This window comes from Triturus cristatus, chromosome 7, assembly GCF_964204655.1.
Source record: "Triturus cristatus chromosome 7, aTriCri1.1, whole genome shotgun sequence".
In the NCBI taxonomy this organism is placed as follows: domain Eukaryota; kingdom Metazoa; phylum Chordata; class Amphibia; order Caudata; family Salamandridae; genus Triturus; species Triturus cristatus.
The window spans coordinates 542,366,792-542,388,822 of NC_140590.1; the positions used below are offsets into that span (position 1 = coordinate 542,366,792).

Below are 22,031 nucleotides of genomic sequence, written 5' to 3' on the forward strand. Positions count from 1 at the left end.
GAGTAACTACCAAACTATTGCAAGTCATATTGTTCTGGACTGAGACACATGTGGTCGGTGTCCTCTGAAAACACAAAGTCCGTTCGTGAGTTGTGAATGAAGTGGCGCCTCTTAACTTGAGGCGTAGGCATTCAGAAATTGCATTAGGATTACATGTAAGAAAGAAGCATAGGTCACCTCGTGTGATATTATACGTAATTATTTGGGACTGGATGGGGAGTTGCTCATTCGGCAGTTCAGTGCACAAAGGACAATATACATGGGTAGCAAAATCACCCAGGATAATATTCGGACGAGCCTTCGAAACGTTAAAGATACTAATTAAAGTCTCCAGTGAGGCGGGGACAGCAACTAGACAAGTCGCTAGAATGTCATGCACAGATCTCATCGGTGTCAAGCAGAAGTGAGGGGCATCAGTCACTCTCTTGGCCAGTAATGTCCAAAAGTTCGATGACGAATCCCACGCATTGAAGGAACGCAACACTCGGGTTCTCAGTTCATCCCGGGTTGACGGGATCCCTTCTCTCTCTCCGAACCAATCCAAAAGGAGTCCAGTTCCGACACATCCTGCAGCAACAATCCAAAGAATGATCTGAAAAAGAACCAAATACAGGCATTAATCATTCTCGTAAATAACATTTATCAGCTGGGACAGCTTCCCAGCTATCTTTCCCTGGCCTCATAACCAAAATGGTATTGTCCTGACCGGTGGCAATAACCTCTGCTTGTTCAGGGGGATTCTTAGGCGATTGCACCCAAACCCTGGCCCCAGGGTTATCCGTAGAGCCAAAGCCTTTCTGGCCACGTACAGTTAGCAAAGTTGGGGCAGTGCCTTTCAATATCTCGCCACTGAAAACAGGCATAATGAGTAATTGAGCCACTCGGTCAGTGCGGTGTATCAGTAAGTCAATCTCACTGCTATTTAGCAGAAGTACCTTAATCTCTCCCTGATAGTCACTGTCGATGACACCTCCAAGTACCTGGATGCCTTTTACAGCCAGCCCCGATCTAGGGGCGATCAATCCAAAATTCCCAGGTGGTATATGAATACCAACACCAGTAGCAATGATGACCCGATTCTTACTCTCCAGAACGGTGTCATCCATGGCGTGCAAGTCTAAACCTGCCGACCCTGGGGTAGCTCTGCATGGAGTCAGAGCTCCGGGAGTAATTTCCCAATACATCACAGTTTCACTGATTACATTAGGCATAGTCTCAACATTTGGGGGAAACAAACGCATAAGTGGAGATTCAGCATTTAAAAAAGGACGATTATTCAGAATCAATAGTGCTTGTGGTAAAAAGTCTCGCCAGTTTTTATACTTGTCATCTGTTAACTTTCGTAATTGGTCCTTTAACAGGCCATTCAATCTCTCCACCAGGCCCGAGGCCTGCGGGTAGTAGGGTATATGAAATATCCATTCAATATTATTTTCCACACAGAATTCTTGTACCAATCTTCCACGAAAATGGGATGCATTATCAGATTGAATTTGGAATGGCACACCATAATACATCATAATTAATTCTAATGTTTTTATGGTATTCAATTGGGTAGCTTGCTTACATGGAAGAGCTACCAGCAAGCCACTATATGTATCGACAATTGTGCAAACATATTGACAATTCCTACTCATGGGAAGGGGTCCGATGTAATCAATCTGCCAAATGTGAGCGGGCAGTTTCCCGCGATGTAAATGGCCTCTAACAATTTGGGGTACCTTACGCTGTCTGATATGTTGACAGACGGGACAATGTAAAATAACATTTTTGATTAGATCCAGGGGAATATAAATTCCTCTATCAGCAGCCCACCTGCTAGTGGCCTTCTCTCCAAAGTGTCCTGCCTTCTGGTGTGCCCATTTCGCCAATCCCGCAATATCAGGATCTTGTCTGTCCACCACTGCCTCAGCAATTTTAGATTTTTCATCTGCAATGTTATGAAAAAATTTGTCAAGGGAGTCTATTGGAGTGTGAGCATCCACATGGAAGATTGTAACAGTACTCTGTGGGAGCATCTCCCAAATCTCTTGCCATAACTCTTTTCCCCACAATTCTTTGGAATGTAACTTCCAATTATGGGAATGCCAAGTTGGCAACCAAACAGCCAGTCCATTGGCAGTTGACCAAGAATCGGTAAAAATATGACATGTACCAGGTAATTCTTGTTTCAAAACTTGGTAAACAGCGTAAAGCTCGGCAAATTGGCTACTCTTCCCTTCACCAGTTGTGCTCAACAGTTTCTGTGTGACCGGATTATAAGACACCGCCTTCCAGTGCCGTGTCGTCCCAATAAACTTTGCCGACCCATCTGTGAACCAAACATGGTTTCTGTCCTCAGCGGACAAATCATCAAAAGGTCTACCCCACTTAACAGGAGACTCCTGTTCTAAAGGTACGGAACACTCACTCTCAGTCTCAGTCGACGGTGCTTGCGCCACTTGCTCATGTAAAGACGCAACTCCTTTCGGGCCCACACGTGCCCTGTCTTGTATGTACCATTTCCATTTAATCACGCTCGCCTCTTGAGCATGCCCAATTCGATGAGTTTTCGGTGAACTCAGAACCCACTGCATAATAGGAATTTCAGGACGCAAGAATATATCATGTCCCAAAGTCAATTGCTCGGTATCCACCAAAGCCCAATAACAAGCAAGTAGCTGTTTCTCAAAGGGTGTATAACGCTCACCAGCATCAGGTAGCTTTTTGGTCCAAAAACCTAACGGTACCTTACTCCTGCCTTGTTTCTGCCACAAACTCCAATTTGCATAAGGGCCTTGCACAGACACATTCAAATCCACATCACCATCACGTACAGGCCATAGATCCATAGCATGTTGAATTGCCTCTTTCGCCAGACTAAATGCATCTTGCTGTTGCTTATCCCATTCAAATGCATTCTTTTTACGTGTAATTCGGTACAAAGGGGCCAATATTTGACTCAAATGAGGAATATGCTGGCGCCAAAAACCAAATAAGCCAATGAAGCTCTGGGCTTCCTTCCTATTCCTCGGAACCGAAAAATCAAGAATCTTCTGTTTAACTTGAGGGATCACCTCGCGGAGTCCCTCATGCCAATTAATACCTAAAAATTTTACAGCTTGGGACGGACCTTGTAATTTATCCGGATTGATCTCCCAACCTTTCTCACGCAGACACTCAATGACTCTATCTAATTGTGTCTGAACATCCTCTTGTGTTTCGCCTTGGATCAAAACATCATCAATATAATGACATATCTGAATTTTGGGATGAACTGGTACCTCAGCCAAATGTTCTGCCACCAGCCGGTGACAAATCGTAGGACTATGCACATAGCCCTGAGGAAGACTTCTAAACGTCATCTGACGCCCGTTCCACGTAAAACTGAACTGTTCCTGACACTCAGGGGCAATTGGAATAGAAAAGAAAGCATTAGCAATATCGATGGACGCATACCATGTACCTGGATGTGTTTGGATTCTTTCAATCAGGGTAATAACATCCGGTACTGCAACAGTCAAAGAGGGCGTGTGTTTGTTCAATTCTCGATAATCAACAGTCATGCGCCAAGAATTATCACTCTTACGCACCGGCCAAACAGGATTATTCCAAGCAGAAGTAACTGGAGTTATAACACCTGCATCAACCAACTCCTGAATGGTGGTACTAATCTCTTCATGACCACCCGGAATACGATACTGCTTCTGACAAACCACTTTGGTCGCCTGGGGAACTTGTATGGGGGGCATCCTTATACGACCAACCCGTATAGGTCTGGACGAGATATAATGCGTCGTCCCAAATTGGTAACACCCATCATCAAGATGCAACGTCATTCCCTTCAAAATATCAATTCCAATTATGAATTCTAAGAGTGGCACCACTAATACAGAATATTCCTTTCTAGGGATTCTACCTATTCTCATTTCAAGCAAAGTTTGAACTGCAGGGGTTTCTTTTCCTCCTAATCCGGTAATAGTAAAAGGCTGCCCTGTAAACTTCTTTGATTTTCCATGAATAAGAGTGGCCTCCGCTCCTGTATCAACTAATGCTCGGGCCCTTTGGATATTACGATGTCTCCAATAAATATCAATATCTACATAGGGTCTATTATCTCTATGAGCCCATCTGTGTACCGGAGCTTGACCTATTTCCTAGTCATTCTTACTGCATTCTGTGTACCAGGACAAATCAGGATAAAGACTCTCACGTTTCTTAGGTATCGGTACCTCCTGTTCATATCCATTCCCCGTACGGAACGGATTCAAGTCTTCAGTATTATACCGTGGGTTACGATCAACCAAGCTGTGACGATTCTCTCTCCTCCTCAACTCAGGAGATTGATCCCTATCATCTCTACGCCTGCTGTAAGCATGATCATTTCTCCCCCTTTCCTTTTCCCCCTCTCTCTCCCTGTCCCGCTCTCGACGGGGGGACAGATCACGTACAGGACACCGATCATCACGACGACCAGAACGCCCACGGCGATCGTCATCACCGCTACCATCAGAACAACCACGATCACACTCAGTCGTTCGAACACGCCGGGCACCCTCCTTCCGATCCAAGCCCCGTTTGCGAAACAACTCCCACAAATGAGCAGTAGTCTCACCATCAATGTCCTCCCGACGTACACCATCAGCCAAAAGACCAGTAAAGATATCACGTCTAGTAAATTTATATTCACCAGGAGTACGAGTGTCAGACCGGGGCTGACGTTCAGGTTTAAACCAGTCACCCAACTCACCGAGTTGGCGCACCGATTCCAACACCGTAGATAGCACATTACCAGTCTGGTTAATCAACAAAGTCATCATGACCTGCTTGTAGGCGACAGGAGAAGAGCGAATGATACGATTCCGCACAGAAGAAGTCAACATCCCATCAAGCAACCTGTCAGCAGTGCCCAGAAAAATAGCCGTTTTCATCACTTCCTCCTTAAGACGTTGCGCAGCATCACGCAAGGTATACCACGGCTTGTCATTGACAGGCCAGTCAGATTCAGTAGGATACTTCAAATTACAACCCTCAGTTGCCAATTGGAGCAAAGAAATTTGACCACCACCATTATAGTTACGAAAATGATCTTGCACAGTAGAATCCAAACTCAAAGAACAAAATTTCAAACAGTCGCCAGTATCCAGCATAATACCGGCAGCGCCCAGTTCATAAAGGCGCACCATCCATGTGAGCAAGGCCTCACCAGTCCGCTGCCGAAAGCGCTGCAAAATATCACTAATTTCTTGTTGAGTAAAATCTTCTAAACAGTCCAAAGAAACACCCTGCGGAGCATTAGGAGATTGCTGCAACTTCCGACGAAAAACCGGATGCGCAGAGACCACGGGACGAGCATCACAAGGAGCCCGAGCAGTACTAGTAGAGGGACAATCAGTGTAAGAAGCATCGATCCCGCCCGAAGAACGAGCATAATCACGGGGTGCACCATCAGAGGTGCGAGAAGCAGACTTACATTCATGACGGGAACGAGAAAACTCGTGCGCAACAGACTCCTCACCCGAGGAACAAGAGGTACTCGAGTCCCAGATATTACCATCCCATTCATCAGGATTCCAATCTAGTCCAGCTTTCGCCACGACCAGACGCACCTTACGCGTCGAGACTCGACCACGCCTGTTCTTGTACTTATAACGAGCAATTCGCACAGCCGCCCTTTCGGCAACCGTTTGGTAAGTGTCAAGTTTGTCAGAAAGCAACTTATTTTGACATCGCAGTAGAGTATTAGAATTCTGAATCTCAACAAAGTGTGCCTCCACATCCTTAAGAGAGATCTGTAATTTCAACAATCTCTCATGCAGAATCCGATACGCAGACAGAATAACCCAACCTCTGCGCCCTAAAGCGGGAACCTCCTCACCCTTCAATACAGGTGCCGTCTGCAAACAAGTAATCACGTCAGCCGGTTCCGCCGACTCCAAAGAAGAGTTCCAATTTTCACTCAGACCAGTAGAGTCAGCCCACTCACGGGCTAAGGCTCCATAAGGCGTTGAATCCCATCCGGGAATATCAACGGACAATTTAAGAGTAGATTTAGATTTCTTAGAAAACATCGCGAAAAAAGAAAGAAAAAGAAACGCAGAGAAAAGAAAGGAAGAGAGAAAGAGAGAGAGGAAAAAAAACTATACACGCAAATATATAAAAAAGAATGCAAAGAAAACCACGCACACACCGAAAGCAAACATAAGACAAACAAAACGCACACAGGTTTCGTAAACAGTTCGTGACGCCAAATGTTCTGCTTGGGTTTTCGGATCAGGTGGAACCCGCTCAACGGAGCCTTTCTAACCCAAACCAGAACGTTACCCCCTCCCTAGGGTCTTTTTACACCTAAATAACCACATATATATGTACCACCTAGGGACAGGGAATTCCTATTATATATATATATATATATATATATATCAAGACCTCACAGTCTCGCGATCTCAAACAGACCCAGGACTTCCTACCCAGACGGCAGCCTCAGCCTCGCGGTCTCAGACAGACCCAGGACTTCCTACCCAGACGGCAGCCTTAGCCTCGCGGTCTCAGACAGACCCAGGACTTCCTACCCAGACGGCAGTCTCAGCCTCGCGGTCTCAGACAGACCCAGGACTTCCTACCCAGACGGCAGCCTCAGCCTCGCGGTCTCAGACAGACCCAGGACTTCCTACCCAGACGGCAGCCTCAGCCTCGCGGTCTCAGACAGACCCAGGACTTTCTACCCAGACGGCAGCCTCAGCCTCGCGGTCTCAGACAGACCCAGGACTTCCTACCCAGACGGCAGCCTCAGCCTCGCGGTCTCAGACAGACCCAGGACTTCCTACCCAGACGGCAGCCTCAGCCTCGCGGTCTCAGACAGACCCAGGACTTCCTACCCAGACGGCAGCCTCAGCCTCGCGGTCTCAGACAGACCCAGGACTTCCTACCCAGACGGCAGCCTCAGCCTCGCGGTCTCAGACAGACCCAGGACTTCCTACCCAGACGGCAGCCTTAGCACGAGCTCATCCTATTATTACCAGAATACACGACAGGGGAATCAGGGTTACCATGTATCAGATCACACAAAGACTATTAGTTGAGCACAACCTGTTCTTTGGTTCGAGGGGCTCTTTTCTCCCTCTTTCAGTTACCACTTACCTGATCAGGATTAACATCTGTTCATGTCAAGTTGAATCTGACTAGAAGAATAGGCTATCCTCCTATACAAGGATACACGACACATGCTGACTCACAACAAGCTAAATACTTTATTTAATTGCTACATGCACACTCACAGAATACATCATATATACAACCTGCAAGGAAAGTAAAAGGTTAAGTTATACACTTCAATAAAAAGGGGTCGACATCACCTTAGTCGTATGTAGCCTGTGCTCAATGGTCATCTAGGTTCCCTTCTCGTCTGTGCCTCGGCTTCGCCTGGAAGTCACACCTCCGCAGTCGCGGATCTACTCCCTTCTCCCTCTCCGAGTCACTGGAACCTCTTCCTCATCGGCTACTCTCTCCTCTTTAGGTTCAAGTTCATCATCTGTCTTCCCTGAAATAAGTAGTAGCTTTTCTGCTAACGGCCAGGTGCCGCCTATGGACTAGAAGCAAGTGCCAGTATCTGCCTCAGACTTTCACTAATATAGAGGTGCATTTTCTCATGGAAAATTCCAGCCCGTAACCTGCCGCCCACCAAATTCTTGAACCTCCCCGTACCAAGGACACGTTCCCAGCCGGCCGGCCTGATGTAGTGTCTTCGGCATGAAGAAAAATACAATCCTTCGATAAGGGCCGGCCTGAACCGGTTCTCTCCAAGCGAACAACACCTCATAACTAAAACATCACCCTCGACCTAGAAACTTTCCAAGCTGCCGGAGCGGAAAGAAAGATGGAGTCTCTCCCGTTTAAGGCCTACCAGGCCTGGATTCAGCACGGCTCCATGAAATACCCTCACTATAGGGCAGGTTATCCTTAACACTAACGAATCTATCCCCTAGGCTATGTATGTAAGCCCTGATCTATGGGGAGGAGCACAGGATCGTGTCAAAGTGTCCAATAAATAGGCTCTATTCACTACTCTAGTCCTTAGACTTGGATGGAAAGAGACTGAAGTCATATTAATCGCTCTACAACACAAGAAGGCCGGGAAAATCGAGCAGTACAAGCAGCAACGGACCTAACGCAACATTAAAAAACAAGATGTGGTGAACGGTGAAACAAGGAAGTAGTCCCTACATGAATCGATAACGCAGAGCAGCGGAACAAAACTGTAGTTGATCGGTGCTGCTTCCTGCAAAACGAAAGTGCCGCATCGGATCGCAAGCCAACTATAAGCCCGATAACAAAATAAATGAGAGAGTTAACGAATGGCAAGTGGCAGGAGAAACTACCGGCAATAGGCGGAGTTTTAGCCAACACTCACAGATCACTTGATGCCAAGTAGAGCAGCGCATTCGCTGCCTATGCGAAACCTAAAATGGAAATGCTCCTTAATTTCATCAGTCTGCTTGCCCACTGGGCATAATTTAAATATGGGTTGAAATGTTAGCCATTTGCTTGTAAAGGTTGATATTGGTACCGTTACCATCCTGAACTTAATATAAAGGGATTTCATTTGGGAAGGATGGATTTCATCCATAAATTATTCAAACGTATATTCCCATTTTATAGATAAAGATCCACTAGGCACTTGGCCTGTTGAAGATGATAACTGTATCTCTGTGGGCTCTGTGCCAAAATCTCTCTTTTACAGTACGATAAGGATTTGGAGTAATAGATGGAATATTTTCCTAGGTTCATGTCTGCTATGGTCTGTTTTCTATATCGCAGCCAGAGGCTGTTAGACGCCTGAGATTTTTCAATTACATCAAGCAGACCCTCTCTTTACTGGCCAAGCTCCTTGGTTGACCAAATTTTTCATCCAGTACAGGATGGTTCCCAGTTCTGCAAATCCAATTATTGGTTTCATAGCCATATCGAGTTTTAGGAGTGCTAATTCAGTGCTCTGGGGTAGCCTTAGTAAAGATCTTATAAAAGCATTTTCAGCTTATCCAAGACTCTCCAGATTGCAATAACCCAAAAGTTCTGAATTATATAGTGCCCTACTAGCTGAATGTGCTCTGTTTATTTCGAGAACCGATATTACTGGATAGCCTATCACACCCCAGGCAAACTTTATTTTTGAGTACTCTTTATGTTTCAGTAGAAGAGTGCTCTTTAATATTTGCTTACTGCATAAATGGGAATCAGATAACCTGACGCCAAGGTAATCAAATTCCATTATTCGTTCCAGAGTGTTAACACCCAGTGCTATTTTGCCCCTAAACTTTTTATTTGGATTAATTGCCATACATTTTGTCTTATGAACATTTATATCCAACCCATGGATACTACAAAATGTGGCACACCTCCACAGCAGGATCTTAAGCCCTTTTTGCATTTTAGAAATCAGCAAGGTATCGTCTGCAAAAAGAGGCGATACCTTCTTACCAGCCAATACGGAGGAGTCATTCTTGTAATTAGTAAATAACCCACACAGCCATTTGTAAAGAAGAGAAAACAGGTAGGTGCCAGAATGCAGCCCTAGCCTCGGTTCTTTCAGTAAGTTCGCCATTTGGGCCTCATCAAACCCAAGAAAAAGTATCCGTATTGAATAGTCTGATGATTTCCAAGAGTTCTGAAGGTACTCCTAGGTCAGATAGGTCATGCCACAATTTCCCCCTTAGACCATATTAAACGCATAATACAAATCAACAAAGGTAAATTACAAATCAGCTCTGCTGATGTCAACCACTTTCCACCTAATCAAAAGAAAATGATAAGACTGATTCATTGTCCTTGTTTTCGGTATAAATCCAGCCTGGATTTAGTTCAGAATATTATTTTCCGTCATCCAGGCCGTAAGCGTATTAAATAGCTTCTTACAAAATATGTTCTGTAAATTATCAATGAAGCTTATTGGTCGTTAATTTCTAGGTAAGGCGTGGAAGCCCTTCTTATTAATTGTGAGTATATATGCACCCCTCTATGTTTCTAGTATCTGGGCATCTGTGGCTATTGCATTAGATAAAACATTTATGTAAGGAACCCAAATATCGGGCTCAGAAAGAAAAAGGTCTGTGAAATGTTATCTTGACCAGAAACCTTGCCCTTTTTGCTGGGCACTAACAGCTATCATGATGTGAGATAAAAAAGTTTTACCCAAGTAGTGGTCGACTTTTGCTCGAATTGACAAAATTCCACAGGTGCATCTAGGATGACTTTTGACAACTGTGCAACATAAAGAGTCTGGAAATACACTACACAATAATTTGCCTGAATGTGAACTTCTTGCCTCATCGATTATTGCAGCCCCATGTGTCCCTACATATTATCATCATTCAATTGAGCTGAATCTAATAAATTCTCCTAAATTCCTTTTTCCCACCTGATCTCTGCTCCTTTTATGGTCCTGTTGTAAGTTGCCTTTGCCATTTTTTTTAGATCTTTTTTTACCCAATTTGATAGCAGCTATAGGATTAGATGTCCTTGTCCTACAATACAAGTTGAATCATTCTTTACCCTTTAGATAGTCCTGGTTTTACAAAGAATACTTTGAGGACATCAAAAAGCTGATTAAGAGCATCCAATAGTTAAGTGAACAGTCTTACGTTTTCACCAAAAAACAAACAGTGTTGTAATAGCAGTATCATAGATGCATTAAATGATCCTGGAGTTGTTAATAATTTTCCCCATTTCACTTTCTTCCTGTTATTGGTAATAGCTATGTCAAAGCCCTTTGTGTTATATCCATCTTCTTGGTTGTGGATTAAAGATCCATTTAAATGGAGAGCTAGAAGATCGTAGTCACTCTCCTATCTCAGAATTAACATCATGTCATTCATTACACCCCACAGCCTCGCATAAAAAAGTATATAATCAATATTATTTTTACATAACCATCTTTCGAAAGTTGCGGCAGCCTTAGCATCTCAAGGGGAATTGCTATTGCATGTACATAACCCAAAAGAAAGTAAAATGTAAACTAGTTGCAGCGCTGATCTAGTTAGTTGTAACCACATTGATGCCATTAATGCTCGCTTTCTTAGTAATAGGAAGGGTTCAAAAGAGGTATTAAAGTCTCTCCTGATGATTACTATGGAATCTTTACTGTGTGTATGTATTTCCTTATCTGTAATGATGGCTTTTTAGCTTGATTTAGTGAGCGTCCCACAGTGTTCTGTCCCATCATTAACAACCCCCCCATTGTCATTTGTAAAATTACATGAGCAGGGTGCAAGAGCATTGAGACGAGCACTGCTGTTAACCACAGCCGCAGCCATCTCCTGGAAGGGTATAGGACAAACATGGGCCTGCTTGTGCATTAAATCCATTAACGTCGTTATTGTCTGTTTTAAGTCAAGAATCTCTGTTTTTGACAAATAAATGAGGTTACTAACATTGAGATTCATATGACAAAGCTGTTAGTCTAGAACCTTTGTTTGAGCTCCTGCCTGTACTTGATTACCCATGTATTCCTCTGGATAGTCAGACCATCCCATGCCCTTTCACTGAAGAACATCAAATCTATTTGAGCAAATCACATTTGGCATCAAGTCTTCTGTAGATTTTGGGGTGCCGACCTGGGGCATGCCACAGACCTTCTCAATAGGAGTGGGTGGATGTGTAGCTGTTGTCTATAAAGCTTTCGTTATACTTCCAAAATTGTTTGCCAACCTTTTTGGTTTTAAATTTCGCTCTTTTATCAAACACCTTTAAACCAGCATGGCTTCCACTTCCTCTATTAGATTATCAGTCTCTTTCACCAAGCAGTTCTCCGCTGCATGCTTTGTGGCTTTATTCCTGCTTTGGAGGCCATATGGACAAGACACCATTTTTCTCTTCCCCAGGTTAGTAGCCAAATTGTGAAATATATGCCCCTAGTTACTCATCTCAAGCAGAGTTAGTAATAAAAGTGGAGTACACGCAGGGACCTTCAAGAATTTCAGGCACACAATGGCTATTGGCGTAAAACTACATAGTAGTAAAATCCAAATGTATTTTTGAGAAACATTCCAACATTTTTTCATGTTCTTCAGAATTAAAAACCCAAAGGGAGTGGCCCAGCCCAGCCTCTTCCGGGTGATGACAGGCTAAAACGGACTTTTCCTTGGCCCAGACTTTGCCCAGACACGGCCCCTGCTGCTGGAGTAGTGGAGGCACTTTATAGTGCTGGAACAGTGGAGGGGCCTGCTCTGACCCTCTCCTGCTGCAAAGCATTGTGGCACACAGAGTCCCCTGTCAATGGGAATGGCGTCCCACGTTGAAGGAGTAGTGGATGTGCTTTATAGTGCAGGAGCAATTGAGAGGCCCTTTAAATACACACTGCCTGTAAGTTAAACCGGTCTGCTTTGTGCCATAGCTACTAGCGGTTTAGCTCTGCTTCATTTATTGACTTTAGTGGTTCACCCTGCCAAGGCTTTTGATTGTACCGTGAGGTAGGTAGTCACCCATAATCCAGTTTCTGACAACATTGTAGCCATGCTTAGTTGAACAGTGACACTGTTCCTTTAACGGTTTCAAGTACTCTAGAGTCCTACAAAAGCACTGTACCTGATAGTTATCTCAGTTAATTTATTTGGCTTCTTGTAACAGAATCATGAAACACTGAGCCCAGACCTTTTTTTCACTAGAAAATCTTTACAAACCTATTTTAATACACCTTTACTCAATGTCTTTGGATGTTTAGAATATTGTCCTGTGGCTTGTAGTAGGAAAATAGTTAAAACAGACCTACATAGTCTGTGTATACTTCGCCTTCTGGATATCCGCATTCCTGACAGGTGGAACATTGCAGGCATTTTTCTAGGTGCACCCTAAGGGACAGAGAGAAGATTTGCCATCATGGGAGAGAAGAATTGCGCAGGCAACAGGAATCCCTGTCAGAAGGCACCAGAAGGTCAGAGGAGTGAGGATACACACGTTCTCTACCAGTTTTCCATTACCTATCTCTGATAACTCCCCCTAGACTAGAGGGAGATCTAAAAAAAGACATTATCATGAAAGGCGGAGGAGTTCCTGTTCGATGTTGAGGACTAGGAGACGTCGAGACAAGGTACAACAAGCATTGGCATAGCCAATAGGTCTCGCTTTTGGGACCTTATAAGTATTTAGTTATGCAACTGTTGCATGGCTAAACACGTATAAGGTCCCAAAGGCGAGACCTATTGGCTATGCCAATGCTTGTTTATGTTTGTACGTGGGTCATAAAAACAAAATAAAATGCATTAAAAAAGTGGACTTCAAGCTTACTTATTAAGATGCTTAATGTGTGTGAAATGGTGCTAAAGCACTTGTCCTCAGTTTTCCAGACAATTTACTGAAGAATTTCTCTTCTAAAGGACGTGTGGGGAATCATTATGTTGGTTTATTTTAACTGCTGCAATCTATTGAAGCATTGGCTCACGGAGAACATCAAAGCGGCCGCGAAAGTGATCGCGATCAAACATCAAAGCGGCCGCGAAAGTGATCGTGATCAAACATCAAAGCGGCCGCGAAAGTGATCGCGATCAAACATCAAAGCGGCCGCGAATATGAAAGTAATCGCGATCAAGCGCGGCGCGTGCGCCCGTGCACATGCACTGTAGCTCTAGCCTGGCTATGGTAGCACTTTTTGGAGCCCTCACAAAAAGTCTCGGCAGACCAGCGAATGTGCTGGGTCAGGCGAGACCTAAAAAAGGGCTATGACGCAGGCAGTGCTGGCCACGTCATAATAGTGTTTTTTTTTATTTACCTTCAGCAATGTTGCACAGCAGCCTCGCTGCCGCGCAGCATGGCTAAAATACATTAACAACACCATTAGCCCTACCATATATAGGATAAAACCTGTAGAGCGCACTAATACCAATGGGTGTCAAGGAGCTATCACGTAACAAAGGGAAAAGCAGAAGTCAAGCTGCCAGGAAAGGGGTACTAAGGTGAGAAGAGCCAGGTTTTCATATGTTTTTTTAAAGGCCATCAAAGAGTCCTCATCAGAAATATAGGAAGGTAGGGCATCCCATAGGTTGGCGGCTGCTACAGAGAATAAGTGACCACCCCATCTAGTCTTACGGATTCTGGGGATGATACGTTTATTTCACAATTGTGAATTGTAAAGCGTCAAGATATATGGCTTTCTGTGTGGTAGCATGCATTTGAAATTAATTTACATCGTTCTAGAAGGTGGATGACCATTGGATGAATGAATGAGCTGGGGGCTGGCAACGCCATATGAGGAAAGATACATGTTGGCATCGTCTCTGCTATTCAGTTGTTTTTTCAAGTTAAGAATACAAAGCACAAGTCAACGGCCCTAAAAAGTAGTTGCTTGGTAATGTTGTCACACTTTCATTATATATTTGCTGCTGGCCTCTGGAAGTTCAATATATTTTCAATTTGCTCTAGTAAAACATAGATATCGTGTTATTTCAATGTATGAGCAGAAGGCTCTAGTTAACCTACGATGCATTCACTGCTAATTCATTAATGGAAATTGGATCGGGTGCAGCTTTTTGTACACCTAGTCGTTAGACAGATGAATTTTTAAATTAGGTTATGTGTAGTAATCCGGAAAACTGTATTGCAAACGAAAAAAAAATCACTGATTACCTCCTATTAAGCTTCCAAGTTGTTCAAATGTTTAATAGCAGCGTAGCCATTAACAGAAAAACGGCAATTCATCCCTTCAGAACATTAACAGAGCATACATCGCTACTTCCCCTCTCTGTTGGTTAGAGATCCTGGAGCCAGAGAAGCACGTGATACTTAGTTCAGTGGGAACTGGGAAATATTGCACAAATGCCAAAACAAAGAGGAACAAGCGGCCGAGAAAGTGAAAGTATTCGCGGCAAGTGCGGCGCGCGCGCCCGCGCACATGCACTGTAGCTCTAGGCTGGCCTGGTAGCACTTTTTGGAGCCCTCTCAATAAGTCTCGCCAGACCAGCGCATGCGCTGGGTCAGGCGAGACCTAAAAACAACGTATGTCAAGGGAGCATTCAACGTTGAAGAAGTCAAGACATTGGGCAGGGAGGAAGATTTCAACATAGATATGATATTGAAGCACACATACTTCCTCTTCTATGAGGAACCCTGTAAATGATTCCAAAATATGAAAGGTAGGAGGCTATTAGTGTCCCTTGATTCCAGGTACTCTAGAACATATTTACCTTCCAGGCCTTCGCCTCCAGTGGTCTTTGTGAAGTCACCAATTCTGGTTCCTCAAGCATCACCTTATCATCCAGCGACAACTCTTTTGCCACTGCCACCTCCTCTACAACAACCATTATTGCCTGCAGTGCAACCACCAGGACCTCTGGAAACACATCTGTTCAATCCACCCTAGGCAGCTCTTCCTATTCTGCCCAGAAGATCTAATTGTCCATCTCCATGTTCTAGCACAGACCAAGATGAAGACCACAGTCAAGATTAAGGTCTGAATGCCATTCACACCAATGCAGACGATCTTGGCATGCCTCTTCTTCAAGGCGCTCTACTAGATGCAGACATCCGTCTAGATCCCACTCCTCTTTCTTATGAACCTCTTCATCTTATAGAGGAAGATATTCTCCAATGCTTATTGGAATATCCGTGATTCAGTGATCATTGGAACCCACTTCAGTGATCATTGAAACCCTTTTCCAGAAGTCTTCCACACAAAACTATTTTTGACACTAACCTCGGGGGCAACAGACCCTTGTAGGCTGCAAAAGAAATACAAGACTTACAAACAGGGACCTCCTTATTTTCAAGATGGATCTTCCACCAGACTCCTTAATAGTGTCTGTGGCAAACAAATATAATTTCACTGCTCCTTTGTCCACAGTACCTCCAATGGAAGTAGGAAACTGGACTCTGTCGGGGGGAAAAGCTCTCCTTCACTACTGCTACTACTAGGAAGACAGTAAGTGCTACTGACCTATTAGGCAGGTATGACAGATCTTTGTGGAACTCACACCAACAATTTCAAAACAGTCTCCCCAGAGAATGAGAAGACTATTTCATGGAAGTCTTAAATGATGGTGTCAAGCAAATCCTCGGCGAGGTAACAGACATATCTATTAAATTTCCCTTACTTTGGCAACACATTAATTGGCAGCCATACCGATGACAAAATGACCAGATTTAAATCTGAAATGGAGAATTAAAGGGCTGTAAGGCTGGAAAAATTAAAAGATCAAAGAAAGCATTCATGCAGAACCCTACACTTAGTGGTATTACCCAAATAGGGTTCAAACCCCTTGGCGGCCTCCAAGTCAACAACAGACACACCACCTTTCCAGTATTAGAGATGCCAGTCCGAAGGTAGAGGCGATCACCAACCAGATGCAGCAGCGGCCACGCTATCCACAGGAATAAAGTAATGACCGTTCACTTCCCCCCTTTTCTGTTGCCCACTCCGTTGGGGAAAAGCATCTCATAGTTTACGGAAGAGAGGAAAAACATCACAGCCAATGAATGGGTTTGGAACATTGTTCAAAATAGCTTTGTCTTGGGTGCAAAAATCCCTTCAGCCAGCAACATCACTAAAAGAAGTCATCATAACACCTAGAATACTCCAGCAAGTAGTTGACATTCTCTTGCAGAAACAAACTGTTGAGAGAGTTCTCTGTTACAAGAAAGTGCCTTGGAACTACATCAGACCCATTCTGGGCATGAAACTGAAAACAAATGGACATAGAAGGTAAAATTCAGGATGCTGGCAGTCCACCATATCTACCCTGAACTCCATCAGGGAGATTGGCTGTGATCCATAGGTCTTCATGATGCAAGCTTTCATATGCCTATTGCCAGAAAACATGGGGAGTTCCTGGGAATTGTGGTCGGACATAATCACTATCCATTTGGCTTCAAGTTTGCCACAATGACTTTCTTGAAAGTGATGGCTGTCACTGCTACTCATCTTAGGGAACTGAAGACCTTAATCTCTCCATATTTAGAAATCTGGCTGATCAAGGTGTCAGCTTATTAACAAGCTCATTAACATACAGCTAACAGTTTCTTCCCTCAACCGCTTCGGACTGCACATGAATCATGAGAAATAAACATCAACTCTGATCAATTCTAGACACTTAAAGAGCTAGACACTTAAAGAGCAACAGTGTATTCTTTGGTGGAGAGACTTATCTATCAATCTTGAATGTTGCAATCTGCTGAAAGCAACCAATCTGACAAAGAGGAAAATAACATCACTTTTGGGGTCAATGGCGTCTTTCATTTTATTAGTTCTGAACTCTCATCTCTACATGAGATCACTGCAGCAATGCCTGGAGGACCAGTGGTGCCAATTCTTGGGCAAGTGGAAAGACAAGCTCACCCTGTCTCCCCATGCACCTGAATTCCTGTAACCATTCATCACAGGGGTCAAATGCAGATTCAAGGATCCTGGTCCTCACCCCTTATTAATTTGCTAGAATTGAGGGTTGTTTGTCTGGCTTTGAAAGCAGCTTTTCTCCCATCGTTTTTAATAGACTTTCTCCCTTTTCAGACAGACAATACAGCAGCAATCACCTGAAAAAGCAGGGAGGATAAGTTCCCGAGCCTTGTCCCTGGAAGTTCAAACCACTTGGAATTGGCTGATAGCCAGGAACTTGAGAATCACTGCAGTCCAATGCTTAAGCAAACTCACTGAACAGATTGATGCAGGAAAACCACGAGTGGATGCTTAACAGTTCCATTCTTCACAGTCTTCTGCAAATGTGGTTTCACTTTATTTGATCTGTTTGCGAGTGTGGACAACAAAAATGCCAGGACTTTGCCTCTTGATTGTAACAGGATCAAAGGCGAATAATGCTCAATGGGTTGACTGGTCTGGCAAGTTTCTTTACACCTTTCCTGAGATTCCCCTGATACTTGCAGTAAATCACAAGCTTACTTGAGAACCATAATTATACTAGTAGCACCAGAAAGGTCCAGTTAGTGGTGGTTTACAGACCTTCTACACCGTTCAGAATGACCACGCAAGAGGCTGTCGTGTAGCCTGGACCTTCTCCACAAGCTCAGGTGCCACATTTTGTATCCCAGTCCCTTATCTTTGAATTTGGCAACCTTCATCCGAAATTCATTAAATATGGACATATGAATCTCCCACAGGAATATAGTGACCATCTTAAAGAAGCTCAACGTCCATCTCCAAGGGCTTCTAAATCTTTCAGATGGAAGAGATTCTTCATCTGGTGTACTCGAAACAACTTTAATCATACTACATATCAAGAAAAAGCTTTACTACCATAGAGTTTTCTTTAGGCCAGCTCAAGATTACAGGTTCCGTCTATAAAAATCCACCTGGCAGCCATCAATGTCTACAGATAACGTCCTTCAAAACCTCTTTTTTTCAAGATCCCAGCAGTTAATTGCTTCCTGGGGGGCACTTTTTATCCCGAATTGCCTTCTCCTGAATAGGAGTTGAATGCTGTCCTTTCACCACTCATGGGATTTCCATTGAAATCTGTCAACAGGGCTTCCTTACAATATCTGTACTGAAAAGCTGCTTTCATTGTATCTATAACATTCACACTGTAGAATCAGCAAGTTTCGGACTCTATAGTCTCATAAACCATATGAATAATTACCTAGCAATAGAGTAGTCATGAGTACAGATCTGACATTTCTGTCTAAGGTAGATTCGGATTTTCATGTTAACCAAAAATTAGAACCAAAGTCTGTCAGACCTCTTCTTCTCCAGCAGAGATCTCTCAATGCATGTTGTGAGAACAGTCTAAATTCTATTTTGATAAAACTAAAGACATAAGTAAATACAAACCATTGTTTATTAATGTTGGTTCTATACACACAGATCTGGCTACATCCAGTCACTATCCAGATGGATGGCCTGACAAGCCAAACGTCTATGCTGCTAGAAACATGGCAGCTACGGTTGCATTACTAAGAAATATCTCCAGTGATAAGATTTGCATAGCGTCCACCTGCAGGTCTGTTCACATCTTTACGAAACAATATTGTCTCCATTCAGATTCAGGTGTCCAAGTAGGACAGGCCTCCCTGGGAAATTTCCTTGCATAGATTTTCATTGGTTTGTCTTTTCCCTTGTGCTGCGGTTATTAGGGATGGGCTTGTTATTCTGTTCAGTGCTTATGATTATGAGTGCAGACCCATGAAGGAGGAGGAATGGTTTCTTACCTGTAATCTTAGTTTCATTGACTCTCCATTGAAATTGTCAGCAAGAGGGCCTCCTCCCTTGAGAAAGGGGTAAAGAGAATTAAATGCTTTTAATTATTCCATCCCGTCTTGCGTTGTGATGAAGAACTGAGGAACCGCCACCTACAGGGCATGATTGGACTCTAGAGCCCTTAAAGGCGGAGTGTCAGTTTTAAACTTAGCATAGCAGCAGCCTATAAGACTACATTAACCTGATTCCGTTCCATTTATTTACTTCAACAAATGTGGAAGAGGATTTTTACGTGTCAAGTCGTTTACTAGTGACATTCCTGTGTTTTTAGTATATTTTCATTTTTTTAAAGAAAATAAATGTAATTGTTTAACACATCCTGCTTTCTAAGATGCTAAATTATTTTTTGTGTCATACAAAAAATATTACCTTTCCGAAGTTAGGTGCAAACTGTAACACGGAGATATACTGTTTGAAAAAAGTGGATAGGACTGTTCAGTCCTTAGGAGATTTCCCTGAAGGGGAACTAGGATTAGAAGTAAGAAACCCTTCCTTATTGATTTCACCTATTCTGTGTTTTTATGTAGTCTATTACTCCCTCTGCCTCTGTAGGTGGTTTCAGCACCGATGTACAGCAGGCGATGAGTATTGAGGGTGCCCTACACATCATCGCCTTTTGTCAATTTGCCCCACTTACCGTAGGCTGTCCCTTATATATATTTAAACAAAATACCTGATATGTTGCCACCCCTCACTGTGACCTGCCTCCTCTCCTTACTATGTAAGTTTTTGTTTTTTTAAATGGTGGGTGATTGCTGTCCTGACATCTTTCCTCCTCCCTCTACAGCCCCCTCCCAATTATAACCGATACACTTGGCATCTTATCACCTCCTCCCAATCTCCAACTGATGTGCTTTCCTCTCTTAGTGTGCCACGATATCTGCACTCGGTGAGAAAGCAGCACATAGGTGATGTGCTGGCAGCCGCTCTGTCAGAGGTGCTGCCAACCACGAGAGATTCATCGATTATCTGGAAATTCTCTGGTGGGTTTGTAGCCGAGGAAAGGGGAGGTTGTGGCACTGCAGCATCACCCCTCATTCTCGCTTGGGTCTCTGGCGGTGTGAACTCGGGAGACATGACGATCGGGTATAGATCCTTGTAATGCCTCCTTTGGGTTTTTGGAGCCTCAGGTGATGGAGAATGAGTGCTTGTCCATCCATTGTTTCTTGCTGGCTTCAGGAGACCTCGGTAAGGCGAGTGAAGCCTGAGGGGGCGGCTGCTTCTCAACAAGGCATCACGACACTGCAACATGGGTTTTGTTTTTCATTGTTTTAGCATGCAGGGTGTGAGTAACTGGGGTTTGAATCCAGTATTCACACTAGTGGCTTGTATACACAAAAATGAAATGTATATCAAATGTGCCCCCTCGTCGTGACATACATTCTCATATCTATAGTGCATTTCTCTATTAGTGCAGCCTGAAACTTATACCCCATCCACAGAAGCGTACAGGTGCATGTGTGTGTGGATGAAAATACAGTCATCCTTTGGTGCTCTGCTTCTCACTCTTTTTAGAGGTGTACTTCCCACACATACGCCCGTCTGGAGTCAGATCACCCTTCCAGGGTGCTCCGCCTTTGTCACTTGGGGTTTCCTTTCAGGTTCTAATTTGTCAGTCAATGGCTTTGATTCTCTGCATGGAATATTGTTGAGTACATGTTCTGGTGCGTTATAATATTGCATGATTCTAGTTACTGTCTTCCTCCTCTCTGCATCTTTAATTCCTCTCATCTTTCCCCAGAGTCTCCAGTGTTAAAGATACCCTCAACTGTGAAGCTTGAGCCCAGCAGCCTTCCAGAAGGGACGTTGAGGACAGAGCTATTTAAAAGTAAGGGACTTGCCAATGTCTGCTGTCTGTGTCAGTAGAGGAGCTTTAGGGGCATAATATAGTCACTGGGAATGGGCATGTGCCTGAAATTTCCACACAAACACTATGGTTTACCTAGTTAAAAACTAAAATGCAACTAGAGGCTAGAGGCAGTGTTAAGGAGTATTGAGAGTGTAGAGTCTAAGTGATATAAGTGGGAGGGAAAATTATATTTTGAAAAGTAAATCACAGCCAATCAGATATATTTTAAGATTGAAGTATCTGTGTGTTGCTCAAAAAGAGCTTGAGAAAAGAAAGCTATCCAAATGCATCATATGAAGGTTGCATGATTCAATCCCACTGAGGTTAAGTATCTGCTGCAGTGATGTGTGTGTGTGTGTGTGTCCAAACTGCAGATCACAAGTTCCAATGCCAGTAACATGGCTCTGTGAGATGATGCGTCTACCTAACACACGTATGCGTGTAAACTCAAGGTTATTTTTTATTATTTTGTTAGGTATTTCATAAATGTGATTTTCATCCCAAGAAGCAGCGAGGCTCCTTAGAAAGAACATTTTATGTCTGCAAAATTATCTCAAAGTGAAGGTGCTGCCTACACAACCGTGTTGTGTGTGTGGGGTCTGGTTGAAACCAGAATTTAAAAAAATGAATGTGCTGAGGCAGTGTAAACTACCAATGTATTAGAGCATTCCCACGTTATCAGGTCTGAATGGATGTTAATTGCTTCCTTGGATTTCCCCCACCTTGTGTGTGTGAATATGGGGAGGAGGTGTTGGTGTTAGGGAGCAATCAGGAATTGAGGAGAACACGCTCCTGTGCATGGATTGCTGCTGATCTCCTGAGACTCCAGAGGAGCTCTCTTCTGCAGCTTGCAAAGAATGCCCTGCTGTCCGCACAGCAGACTGTGAAAGGTGGTGCTCCTCATTATGAAGCTCTTTATGGGCCATATTCTTTCCACTGACAAGGTTGTGAAAGGCCCTCTCTCCTCCAAAGAGCATGAAGGAGGGGCTCCCAGTGCTTAATTTGTAAAAGGAT

At 43.7% G+C, this 22,031-nt stretch overlaps 1 protein-coding gene across 1 annotated transcript in view; it reads left to right on the forward strand.

The window, feature by feature from the left end:
* The window catches only part of TRIM65 (tripartite motif containing 65), a 123,455-nt gene that overhangs the window by 95,473 nt on the left and 5,951 nt on the right, over nt 1-22,031 (forward strand). The window contains exon 5 of the mRNA XM_085616963.1: nt 20,910-20,996. Within this exon, the coding sequence (XP_085473089.1) occupies nt 20,910-20,996 (87 nt within the window). The remainder of the gene's footprint in view (nt 1-20,909; nt 20,997-22,031) is intronic.